Here is a 12382-nt window from a genome sequence, read left to right as displayed (position 1 = left end):
AAACTAAAATTCAACATGGATATAAATGTATGCTCGTGACACCGTCGTTCACTATCGCTACTTATAATATATCACATTATATAATAATAAATCCCTCTGTGGGGCTATAATATCCATAACATACCCGGCCATAATAAAGGCTCGGTAGAATCGTACCCGGCCACGTGAAGCTCGGTAATCCCAACTGATCAGTGGTTACACAATATGTGTCATACCCGGCCGTCTATAGTGCGACTCGGTAATGAAAGTAAATACATACATATACTAAATCATGAATTATATAGGTGCAATGCGAAATCAACCTTAAAAGACGTATTCTAAGAAGAGTCGAAGTGGCCTATCATCATTATTCCCCGACTATCATGGTTGTGGCTAAAATATTTAATTTTCAACTACGAGCCAACAAGTACTAAGAACATGAGAGTTATGTATTACGAATACCTTTGAAGTAAGTGTTCCTTATTCATGATTTATATGAATGTCGAAATGAGAACGAGTAAAAAGGCTCTAGTTCTTTTTAAACAAGGAACAAGGAAAACCGAGAATTCATAGATATTCTCTGAAGTAAGCACTCTATGAGAAAGGATCAGGTCTAAGCATCTTTATAAGTTGAAGGTGAAATAACTCAAATCCGACGAAACAGTTCGATAAACATTTATTTGAATTCTAGTCATGCCGAAAAGTATAGCGAAAGCCCTACATACCTTGTCGATGGAGTTATATACTGTTTCCGAGACCTCTAAAGCCTTAGGAATGATTTCCTACATAATACGAACCATTCAAAATCAAATTCAAGCTCATAGCTTATATAATTCTTCATTTAGACATTTACGCGAACAACTTGTGGCCATGAATTTGTAGACTCTTTTGTAGATTAATTTCCCCCCAACACACCACCAAATTTTACTTTACTACATCTCCTCATCGACAGGATTCCATCCATGTCTTCACAGATCCAAACAACACAATAAACCCATATAGAACAGCCCCAACAATCAAGCCATATTAAGAGAGGTTTCTTAACTCAAAATTTGAAATTACTTCAAGGCGGAGTCTTGCTATAAAAAGTGAAACACCGAAGAGTTCACGATTCCGAAGCTACCGTGGTGCTCTCCATCTTGAGGATGACAAAATTGTTGTTATGATTAGCTAGATGGATGGGAGGAGTTTGAGAGGAAATCCCTAGGTTTTTGGTTCTGTTTTGGAGAGGATAAAACATAGGGGTTCTGTTTTAAAAATTGACTTAAATAAAGAAATTTTGACTAAACCCGACTAGGCACACTGTTCCCGTAACAGTGTGCACCCCTGTACAAAAATGTTAATATCTCTCTACTTCGAAGTCGTATTAACGAATGGTTTGTTGCATTGGAAATTAGACTCATAGACCTTCGATTCGGTAGGTAGAACACACCATAACTCCCAGTATATTGAGAGAAAAGCTCATCAACATTTTATCCAAATTCCAGTGAAATTTAAACCCGTAACTTGCGCGCGATCTTTGTCGAATTTTTAATCACAACTCAAATGACTTCCAATCTTAATGTATAACTACCGCATCATTTAAATATCTCATAGAAATTATCTTCCTATCGAATTAGCCCATTTACAACATGATAACGCCGAATACACAAGGTGTAACACAAACTTTGGGTTTTCCCATTTGAACACTCGAACTCATGATTCCCTTAACTAACAAACACATCTGACCCTTGAGCCTATGCGCGTGTATTACACATACACAGAAGTGTCCATCTAGTCAGCAATTGACCAATCCAAAACTAAGACCCCACCCAACTAATGACATGTGTAATTTTTAAATAAAAATTGTCACCTATATTTATATTTTAAAAATAAAAATAAATACAATAAAAAAGAAAACACTTAATCCCTTCCAACTTCCTCTTCCCCTTCCCCGTTCTTTCCCATCTCGCCCCCTCTCCCCCACACCTGCAACTCTTTCTTCTACTTCCATATCAGCACTCCCTTCCTAGGTTCTTCTTCGTCTTCTCCTCTTTCTATTTTTTTCTAGCTAGGTAGATTGGCGGAGAAATTTTTCGATCAGCACTGTCGCAGAATTTGTTTTCTTTAAAGTTGTGACTTTTAATTTGTTGTAATGGCCAATTGGCGTGACCTCTTCAACAACAGGAATCGATTGGCATTGCTCTTGGGCGATTTGGACCACTGGAATGCCATCTCAGACCAACTGGAGCCGCCGGAGAGTTGCAGCAAAATGAACAAGGTGAATGCCATCTCCGACCCAGAATTGAAGAATGCCATCTCCGACCCAGAATTGAACAAGGCGAAATGATTATTTTGAGTTACTGGTGCTTAATTAGCAACAACTCACAAAAAAACAAGATGAAATGATTATTTTGAATTAGCAGTGAGCCCGCAAAGACCGCTGAGAAATTGCTATTGGCGGCTAGACACAGTTGACATCTTACTGAACAGTTCAAAACTGTGGTGGATGTGATTGTTGGTACAATTAAAGGTTTGCAGGTTAAATTGGAAGAAAGCAATAATACTTGTGTGAAAGTCCTGGAAGAAAAGGAGATTCACCAAGAGAGGATCTCCCAACTGGAGACTGATCTAGATGCGTCAAATGATCTTTGCAATGAGATGAAGCTTAAGTTAGAGGATTATCAGGCAAAAGAGGATAATATCAGGGAGAAAGAAGCTGAAGTTTTGTCTCTTAATTCTAAAAATGGAGGAAGGGAGTATTTTAGAAGGAATGAATAAGAACACAATTAAACATAACCCATTTTGTACTGTTGGGCGTTGGGAAGAAAATTTTCACGCTCCAGTGCGTCGTGTTCCTCACGCGGGCTACTGATTAGGATCGACTAGCGCCACATAGGCATGATCAATGGTCAAATGTGTTTATTAGTTACGGAAAAAACGAGTTCGAGTGTTCAAATGGGAAAACCCAAAGTTTGTGTATCGGCTTTAAAAAACCCGACAAGTTTAAGTGGTCAGGAAGCCATTTCGCCAAATAAAAATAAATAAATAAAATATAAATTAGAAAAACAAAGAAAATGATCTAACAGAATAATTGATAAAGGGTAATTCTGTAAATTTATCAAGCAACAAGTTGCAGGCTCTGATGTGCCATTGATGATTTTGGTTTTAACTTGTTCATTCATTGAGTCAGACACTTGAGTGAGGAAGCTGGCATGGCAGCCTTTACAATCATACAAAATAATTAAATAAATAACGAAAATGAATGATTAACTTAATATAGGAATTTAAAAATAAATTAATAGGAATTTACTTTTATCAGTAGTAAATGCAACTAATTAATTAAATATAATTAGAAGTGTCATAAGTGGGCCTTCATCAGTAGAACTAAAATAAATCAACTGAAAATGAATGGTAAAATTAATTTAAGAGCCTCACATATTAGCACTAAATGCAACTAATTACTGTAGGTAATAAATTTTCTTCTTTTTTCCTCGAAAATTGGGATTTGGTTGGAGTTAAGCGGCCAGTCAAATAAGCAGCGGTGTATAGCGCACAGATTTCAGGCGCTAAACTAGTATATCGGAGTAAATTCGTGGGGCAAAAGTTGCCGTTGAGGTATAGCGCAGAGAATTTCGGCGTTATGTATAGAAAAGTAATTTTTTTTACGCTCGTTAACATAACATTTATCCAAAAAGACAATAGAAAGGTTCCAGACTCGTTCCACATGCAACAATTTTGTAAGCAAATGAAAGCACAGAGCTAAGTTTGCATTTCACCAAAACAATTACTACTAAAAGCATTATATTACATTCTCCATTTCCAAAATGTTTACAACTTGGATCTTATTTAGTACATTCCATTAGAACACAAAGGCAAATCTTTATATTACATAATCATACAGGAGCACACGCATTTGGATATATATGAATAATGTCAGAGCTACGAGAGGAGTTGAATACAGTTCTGCCGCGGAATACAAATAGCTTCCAAAGGTTTATCCTTACTCAAATTTACCTTAGAATTATAGCATGCATCCAGGTTATTTTCCTCTTCAACATTTTTCCAGTCAAACCACTGAATCAATGAACCCAACACCAATGAAACAGTGCGCAAACCCATATTGGCTCCAGAACATGCTCTTCTCCCCATTCCAAATGGTATAAACTTATAATTAAACCCTTCTTTTTCTCCTAATTCCATAGCCTCAAATCTCTCGGGTTTAAACTTTTCGGGCTCATCCCATAACTTAGGGTCCCTATGGATCGCCCAAGCGTTGACCATTAGGATCGTATGTTTTGGTACTTGATATCCCCCAATAGTACAATTTTCTGACGAGTAGTGAGGCAATAGAAGTGGTACTGGAGGGTACAACCGCAGCGTCTCGTTTATAACACAGTGCAAATAAGGAAGCTTGGCGAGATCAGATTCGTTTAGCAATCGCTTGTTCCCAACTTTGCTATCAATCTCAGATCTTAGTTTTTGAAATGCCTGAGGGTGAGCTAAAAGAAGTCGCATTGCCCATTGAATGGTCATTGATGTGGTCTCTGTTCCAGCAACAAACAAAACCTGGACCACCACACGTTTTTTAGCCTAAATTTATGCATACATATTGCACATTTCATCTTGTCCATGGAGAGTTGAATTTCTTGACATTGACATTAGTAGTTTGACTTCAGGTATGTACGTTTGACTTTAAACTATAGACTAAAAAATGTACATACGTGAAGAGGATATTAAACTATGAGTAACGACCAATAATAAGCGAGCGTAATAACCTTAAATTTTTGGTTTTACCCTTAAATAATAAGTTTCAAAAGTCTATTTTTATTTCTTAAATTCCATGCTTATTCAAATATCATTACATAAGAGTATACTACAAGAAAAAGCTTAATTTGTAGGGGTTTATTTAGGGAGGTCATAAGAAACCCCCACTAGTCGTTAGTTTTGTGGCGTTTGTACCCATCCCCTCAAAATAATTGTGTTTGCGGAGGTTTATCTATAGGGGTTGTAAAAGAACCCCCACTAAAAGCCAGTCAAAGTTTTGATTCTTTATGTTTCCCGCGATAACTATGACCCATTCCCTCCATTCCTTTTCTTTTTTCATATTTCCCTCGTTTTATTGCTCTTTAAAAAATCACAAAATAAGATTTGAAAATATTTCAGAGATGTCTCATCAATACGCGCTCGCTGCTGTCCAACCTATCTCGTCTCTGCTCTCATCGCTGCTGCCCAACCGTCGTCGCTCTGTCTCCCCATCACAGGGCACCATCGTATTACAACTCATCTACCACTACTCTCTCTCTCTCTCTCTCGCAGCCCATAGACTTCGACAGTCAAACCCTAATTTTGCTGGTGGGAAATTAAAGGTGGAATAACATTCACTAGGTTTATTTTTCAAGAATTGATTGCATAACTCGTACAGATTTTGTTTCCTTGCGTTGTTCATTGATATGCTGCAGATCTCACTTTATATTTTACCATTGTGAAGTCAGCAATAGTTTACCAGTACCTAGTCGTTGCTTAAATTGTTAGGGTTGTTGCATAGAGAATTTTAGGGGCCAAAGCTTTGAGTAATTTTAAACGATCCCTAACTTCGTTGGTGATCGCTATATAAATCTCCTCACTCTTATATCTCAAGTCCTAGTGCTCTTTGCTTCACTATTCTACAACTCTAAAAGGTATAACAGATCCCCCTTGCTGCCTTTTATTTTTGGTTCTTACCATTGCAATTTTAGTTTTTTTCTGTTGTTTTAATCTTATTCTTGTGCACAGACAAACTTGTAAGATTATTTTTACTGTATTTACTTATGTGTATAGTGCATGCCAATTGTTTGATGAAATACCGTTATTTATTCTCCCATTGAACTCTGCAAGCAGATAAAAGAACTAAAATGATCCAATGTATAGCAGAAATTTGAAGCTACGTGTTTGGAGATGAAAAAGGCTATGTATGAGGTAAACCTCACCTCTCTAAATTAACTTTTCTTTGTATAATAACTGGTGACATTATATGTTTGATAATTCTCTTGTTCCTTGGGGTTATTAACAAGGTCTTATGTAAGCTTCCTTCACTAAACTGATCCTCTCAAATAAGAGGCTTTTTCCACACCAACTGAAAGTTTGACCTTAGAGCTTTAGGATGGTTGAATAAATTGAACTATGACCATATTCATCAACCAAAAATAAAAAATAAAAGAATAAAAGTCATGATCATAAATTGCAGATGTTGCTATGACTGTTGCATGGTACTTCATTTCCTATAAGATACGCAATGGATGACCAATAACTTCGGGTGCCCAATAAATATGTCTTGCATCTTTTTGCTACAAAACAGGTCCATTGGGTTTAATAGGAGGAAAAGTTAAGGAAAAACTATATATACTTGCCCCTCATCCTTACTCATCTCATGTTATTTGAAATTTGTAGTAGTTTGGACATACTTAATACTTCAACTTCTCTCAGTGATTAATAAAATGCAAGAAGTCACAGAAACTATATTCTAATTTTTGCAGTTGGGTGGGAGCTTTATACTTTATATTCTGCCTGTCAAGGATTTATATTCTATATTTAGCTTTGGTAGTCTGAAATGGTTAGTGAGGATTCATATAGCTAACCCACTAGCTTGGAAATTGAGGCGTAATAGTAATAGTAGTACAACTGTTGTTGCCCTTAGTTTTATTAGGAGACTACTCTCTTCTTATATAAAAAATATATTTACTTCATTTTTTCAGTTGCATGAGATTTATGTTTCTCCCTGTTTGAGCTCCTAAGCATTTATGTCATTTCAGTATAATAAATATATGGCTGTTGGATTTCCATGTTAGTGAAGGGAATAAATAATGAGGTAGTCAATATGTTTCCTGAAAGCTCAAGGGTAATGTTAGTTCTACGGTTGCTTTCCTCCGGAAGATTTTGACTTCTGAGAAAGCTTACTAGTTAAATTATTTGCAACAGTAGATTTAGCTATGGAAAGAAAAAGTTTATTTAGATTGGTCAATGTACCCATTTGTCTTGTCAAGGCTCTGCATAATTTGAATTCTTGATTGCATTGAATGTAAATTTTTGTAACTTTATCTACAACATATGTTCTGGACTACAAGAACATTGAGAACTCCCTGTTCTTAGTTAAGTTCAGGTTTTTATAACCTATCAATTTCTTTTCCATTGTATCATTACCATGCTATTTCCAAAGAGTTAATAGTTTTCTTAAGAGTTTTAGTACCTCCTGTCATTTGTGTTTCGGCAGTCTCTGGAGTCTTAGCTAAAGAGCAGTACTCTATTCTATTTAGAGTAAATGGTGGAGCTAAATATTATGTAATGAAAATATACAGTTTTTACTATCCTAGCTAGTTGGTCACCGTATTATATTTCATACTTGATAATAACTTTGTTTAATTCGGTATGGATTTGAATATGTAATGTTTCTCAATAAAACATTAATATCATATTCGGGGGGTTATAAAACCCCACATACATTTTTTCTAAAAAGCTGAAAACATATTATGGGCTTTAAAAATCCCCGTGGTATTTTTTTTTGAAACATTAAAACTATATTAATGGAGGTTCTAAACCGTCACAAATTGATTTAAAAACCCCCACAATGTAAATAGTCATTTTGTGGCGTTTGTCGTGGAGGTTTTAAAAAACTGCCTCAAATATGCTTGTGGAGAACGTAACTGTGGCGTTTTTAAAAACCGCCACAATACAATTTGTAGGGGTCAAAAACCGTCATAAATTGACAAAATAACCCCCATAAGTTTGAGCCTTTTCTTGTAGTATATATAAGTTAAATCCTCTTGCCAATACTAGTAGTCTAGGTTTAATATCCTCTTCACGTGTGTGCGTTCTTCCTTAGATATTTTAGGTTTCTCAAATTGTGATAGGTGATTGTTACAAACAGGAAAAATCATATGAAAAAATTATGGTCAAAGAAAAATTAGTTTGACTCTTGAAAACGAAAACAGTACTAATTAATAAGTCTAGCGCACGAGGAATATATTCAATTTATTGATAGCACTAACTTTGAGAACGTACCACTAGAAGGCTTTTAATAAGATCATCTGTGTAGAATTCAGGTTCAGATTGTTGCAGAGACAAGAGAGTTTCAACCAGCGTCTTCTTCTCATTCTCCTTGGTTACATTAGCAGTACTAACGGACTCTGAAACAGTAATACTAGTACTACTTTTCTTCTGTCGAAATTCGTCAAGTAAGCTGCTCAAGAATTCATTTCTCTTCGTATTCGTTAATACCATCTTTTTCTCGATCCCTTTGTACCCAAACCATTTCAACACTGGTAAGAAATCACACACGTTCAAAACCAATAAGTTGGCAAAGAAAAAACCTCTCATCTCTTCAATAGTTTTTTCCCCCTTCTCTTTTCCTATATCTTCCTCACTTGCACAACATTTTCCAGTACCAATTCTCATCATAACGTTAAAAGCAAAAGCAAAAGCCCAATGGCTCAAATTAAGTACTCTCATGCTGCCACGTGTACTTTTCGAGCTGGCTTTAAACAAAGAGCGAATTAAGATTCCAAGTTCTTCATTCCGAATTGTAGAAGACTTTTGAAGACTATTAGAAGAGAATAACTCAACCGCTGTTTGGCGGCGGAGAACTCTCCAGAGATTGCCGTAAGGGGCCCAGAAAATAGCTGTATAGTTAAAAGAAAACCGGTCTCCTAGCATGCTACGTGGCCGGTTCGCAAATATGATATCGTTTTTAGTAAAGCATTCTTCCACGGCAGATGGGGAAGATACAACAAGTAAATTTCGGCAACCGAACCAGAGATATAAAACCGGTCCATATTTAGTTGATAAGGAGGTTAATGTCTGGTGTAGGGAATTTTTTATAAGGTAAAGATGACCGATTATTGGGAGACACAAAGGACTAGGTGGTAAATGTTTCCTGGGACGAAGAAAATGTTTTAGTAGTAAAATGACAAGAAAAAACAGAAAGATCTCCGGGTAGTAAGAGTAATATAGGTTTTGCATGCCTGAAACAACAGAAAATGCTTGAGCTTAGAACTCTGGATAACTCTTTGCAGTGAAAGCCTCTTTTTAAATAGACGGCCCTCAGCCCTTCTCTATTTAATATTTTAATACTGGTGTTGTTGAATGATCATGTGAAACTCAATTAAATTGTGAAACTCAACAGAGTTTGCTACTGAACTGTAGGTTAAAATATCATGTTGGAAATATATGGTGGCCCTTCATAATATCATAAGGGAAAGGTATTTAAAATTACTTCACTCTTATACTAAATGTTCATAGGGTGATCTCCTTTTAAATTTTCTCTCTCCTCTTTTCTTCTCTCGGTGCATGTTAGGTGAACTGCTAACCTACGCCATCCGAAATGGGAGGAAGAGGACGAGCGAAGAAGAATGCTAGCAAAACACCAGTCATTGAGAGGAGATTGACGGACATCATCACACGCAAGCAAGGAAAACGAAACACTAAAGCAAAGGAGAAAATACAAGAGGAAGATCTGGAACAGGACAGTGACAGTGATCCAAATTGGTCGGATTTGGGTAATAATCGAGTCAAAATGGTAACACCGGTGAGTTCTAGCACTCAATTGACACCTATGGTGAATTCTGGTAAAGGAATTGTTGCAGTGCTGAATGCAAGTGAGCAGCCGAGCTCGAGCAAGGTCCAGACTAATGGAATAGTGCATGCAAGTCCACCAAAGGAACAGAGGAACTCAACAGAGTGATAGACAGAACAAAACTTCGCAGAAAAAAGCAGATCCAGCAGTGGATAAGGGTAGATCATGGGCAGGACTTTTCCAAGAGAACAAAATGGCAGCAAAAGGTATGAATCTAACTTACATACCTCCTGTGATGCCTCATGTGATGAAGGATAGTGAAGTAGTGGTACAACTGATGGAAGAGGATATCGAAGAGGAGAATCAAAAGTGGAATCGAGCACTTATACTTTATGTGGTAGGGAATACTCCATCAATTGGAGCTATTGAGAGATTCATAGTTAACCAATGGGCTAATGTTCAGAAACCTAAAGTGCTCTACCATAACGATGGGTACTTCATTATATTGTTAAGCAACATTGAAGAGAGAGAGAGGATGTGATGCTGAATGTGCCTTATACACTGAATAACAGGCCAATTATTATTAGGCCATGGTCGGAGAGCTTTGATTTCAATGAAGAAGTTCTGAAAACCATTCCCTTAGGGGTGAAACTCCCAAAGTTGCCACTCAACTATTGGAGTAAGAAGGTTTTAAGTAAAATTGAAAGTGGATTGGGGAAGGCAGTGTATGCTGATGCTTGTACTACAATAGCTGAAAGAGTCTCATATGCCAGGGTTCTAATTGAAATGGATGTTACAAGACTTTTGCCAGAGAGGATTAAACTATATGATCCTAGAGGGAAGGTGATGGAGCAGATGATTCAGTGTGATTGGAAGCCACAGTACTTCCAAACATACTGCCAGCTAGGCCATTCATGTAGAGATTAGAAGCAACAGAAACAAGAAGGAATAATACAGAAGAATATAGAAATAAAGCAAAAGTAGGAGTGGAAGAAAGTCAGAAATCTTGAGCATGCTGCAGATAAAATTGATGCTCAAGGAATATTCCTTGATCAATTGGTGGAAGCAGAAAATGTGCAATCAAGTAAGCAGGAGGTTGATCCACAATGGCAAGTTGCTCGAGGGAAATCTGCTACAAAGAAGAATGCGTAAGTGGTAAGTGAAAATGAAGTGGACATTGGCAATGCCTTTAAAGCATTAGTTGATACTGCTCAGAAGATAGTTCAATTATCTGAAGCCCAAGGTGTGAGGGAGAAGCAGACTAAGAAGACTAGGGAAGGTGATCCACAACAAACACCCATATCGATCATGTTGAACGTTATAGCAGGGAATGTGAGAGGCTTGAATAAGGTATATAAGCAAAAATAACTAAAAAAAATTTTGTAGGACAAATAAAGTGTTATTGGTAGCTATTATAGAACATAGAGTGAAGAAAAGCAATGCTAATTCAATAATAATAAAGAAGACTTTCAACAACTAGAGGTGGACTGACAACTATAATGAAGCTCTAGGTGGTAGAATATGGGTAGCATGGGATGCAACTCAGGTGGACTGGTTGATGATCAGAACTCATGAACAATTTATAATGGGGAAGATAACTATGATACAGCACAGAACCAGTTTCAATTACTGTGCACTTTATGGTAAACACACAGTCCAAGATAGGAAAAGTTTATGGGAGGAATTGAAGGTGTCAATGCAGGATATGAACAATCCTTGTCTCATAATGGGGGATTTCAATACTATCTTAACTAGTGAGGATAGAATCAATGGAAACCCTGTGCAGGAGAGTGAGATAAGGGATTTCAAGGAGTTCCTAGCGGATGCAGGATTAAATAAATTGAAGACTGTGGGTAGGCAGTACACATGGACTAATAACCATGTCCATAGGAGGATTGATAGAATCCTGGTTAATACATAATGGATACAACAATGGCCTTACATGGAAGGAATCATTATGAATCCAGGTTTTTCAGATCACAGTCCCTTAAGTGTGGTTTTTGAATCAACAACCAAGCAGGCATGAGACCCTTCAAATTTTTCAATTGTTTGACAAGCTTAACTGAGTCTGATGGAATAGTAAGGCAAGTAGGGAAGAACATCAAAAAGGGACCTGCCATGTTTTATGTGTGGAATAAACTCAAAACACTAAAAAGGGCCCTAAAGCAATTGAATAAGTAAGAGTTCAGTGGAATAGGAAGCAAGATACAAGCAGCAAGGGGGAGATTAGAAAGTATATAATAACAAATTAACAGCTGAACACCCCAGGTCAAGATGATGAAGCAGTAGCTCTTGAAAAAGCTACAAAGTTAGATTTGGAGAAGTGGCTGATGGTTGAGGAAAGTGTTATAAAACAAAAGTCCAGGATACAGTGGCTTAAGCTTGGTGATTCTAACACAGCATACTATCATGCTTGCATGAAGAACAAGCAAGCAAGGAATAGCATTAACAAATTAGTCACTAGAATTGGGCAAATCCTAAAAAGTTCAGCTGAAGTGGAGGAAGAAATCCTAAGCTTCTATAGGGGTTTACTTGGTACTGCAGCAACACAACTGCCAACTGTTAATCCTGAAATCATGCAGAAGGGCCATATACTAACTAGGAGGCAACAATTACAGCTAATAAGACTAGTTACTAGAGAAGAAGTGAAACACTCTATAATGGATATTGATGATAACAAGGCACCACGGTGTGATGGTACAATGCTTTCTTCTTCAAGAAAACATGGCACATCTTGGGGGAGGAAAAGACTGCAGCAGTTAAAGAGTTCTTTGGCAGTACAGATATGTGCAAAACCATTAACTGCACAATAATTACTTTGATACCAAAGATTCAGAATCCAACAAACATAAGGGATTTCGGGCGAATCTCATATTG

General features: G+C 37.0%; 1 protein-coding gene and 1 long non-coding RNA gene across 2 annotated transcripts; one reads left to right on the top strand and one right to left on the bottom strand.

The window, feature by feature from the left end:
- Positions 1–3666: 3666 nt before the first annotated feature.
- LOC104229296 (cytochrome P450 81C13-like) lies at positions 3667–8996 on the bottom strand. The gene is made up of 2 exons (XM_009781913.2): positions 7996–8996; positions 3667–4527 (listed from the first exon to the last, which is right to left on the bottom strand). Exons 1-2 carry the CDS (start codon positions 8950–8952, stop codon positions 3901–3903), a joined length of 1584 nt encoding a protein of 527 aa, XP_009780215.1. The 5' UTR covers positions 8953–8996; the 3' UTR covers positions 3667–3900.
- LOC104229295 (uncharacterized) lies at positions 4970–10294 on the top strand. The gene is made up of 3 exons (XR_711585.2): positions 4970–5916; positions 9136–9191; positions 9287–10294. It is a non-coding gene; the product is annotated as an uncharacterized lncRNA (long non-coding RNA).
- Positions 10295–12382: the final 2088 nt, after the last annotated feature.

Source organism: Nicotiana sylvestris, chromosome 4, assembly GCF_000393655.2.
Source record: "Nicotiana sylvestris chromosome 4, ASM39365v2, whole genome shotgun sequence".
NCBI lineage: Eukaryota > Viridiplantae > Streptophyta > Magnoliopsida > Solanales > Solanaceae > Nicotiana > Nicotiana sylvestris.
The sequence above is the reverse complement of the archived record's forward strand: the minus strand, read 5'-3'. Positions and strand labels throughout refer to the sequence as shown.

What these genes read in the sequence shown, in the direction of transcription:
- LOC104229296 (XM_009781913.2), bottom strand. Translation starts at nt 8,952, where the DNA reads ATGCAAAACCTATATTACTCTTACTACCCGGAGATCTTTCTGTTTTTT. An exon ending in TTATTAAAAGCCTTCTAGTG is followed by an intron (nt 4,528 to 7,995) that starts GTACGTTCTCAA and finishes GTGGTGGTCCAG; the next exon opens with GTTTTGTTTGTTGCTGGAAC.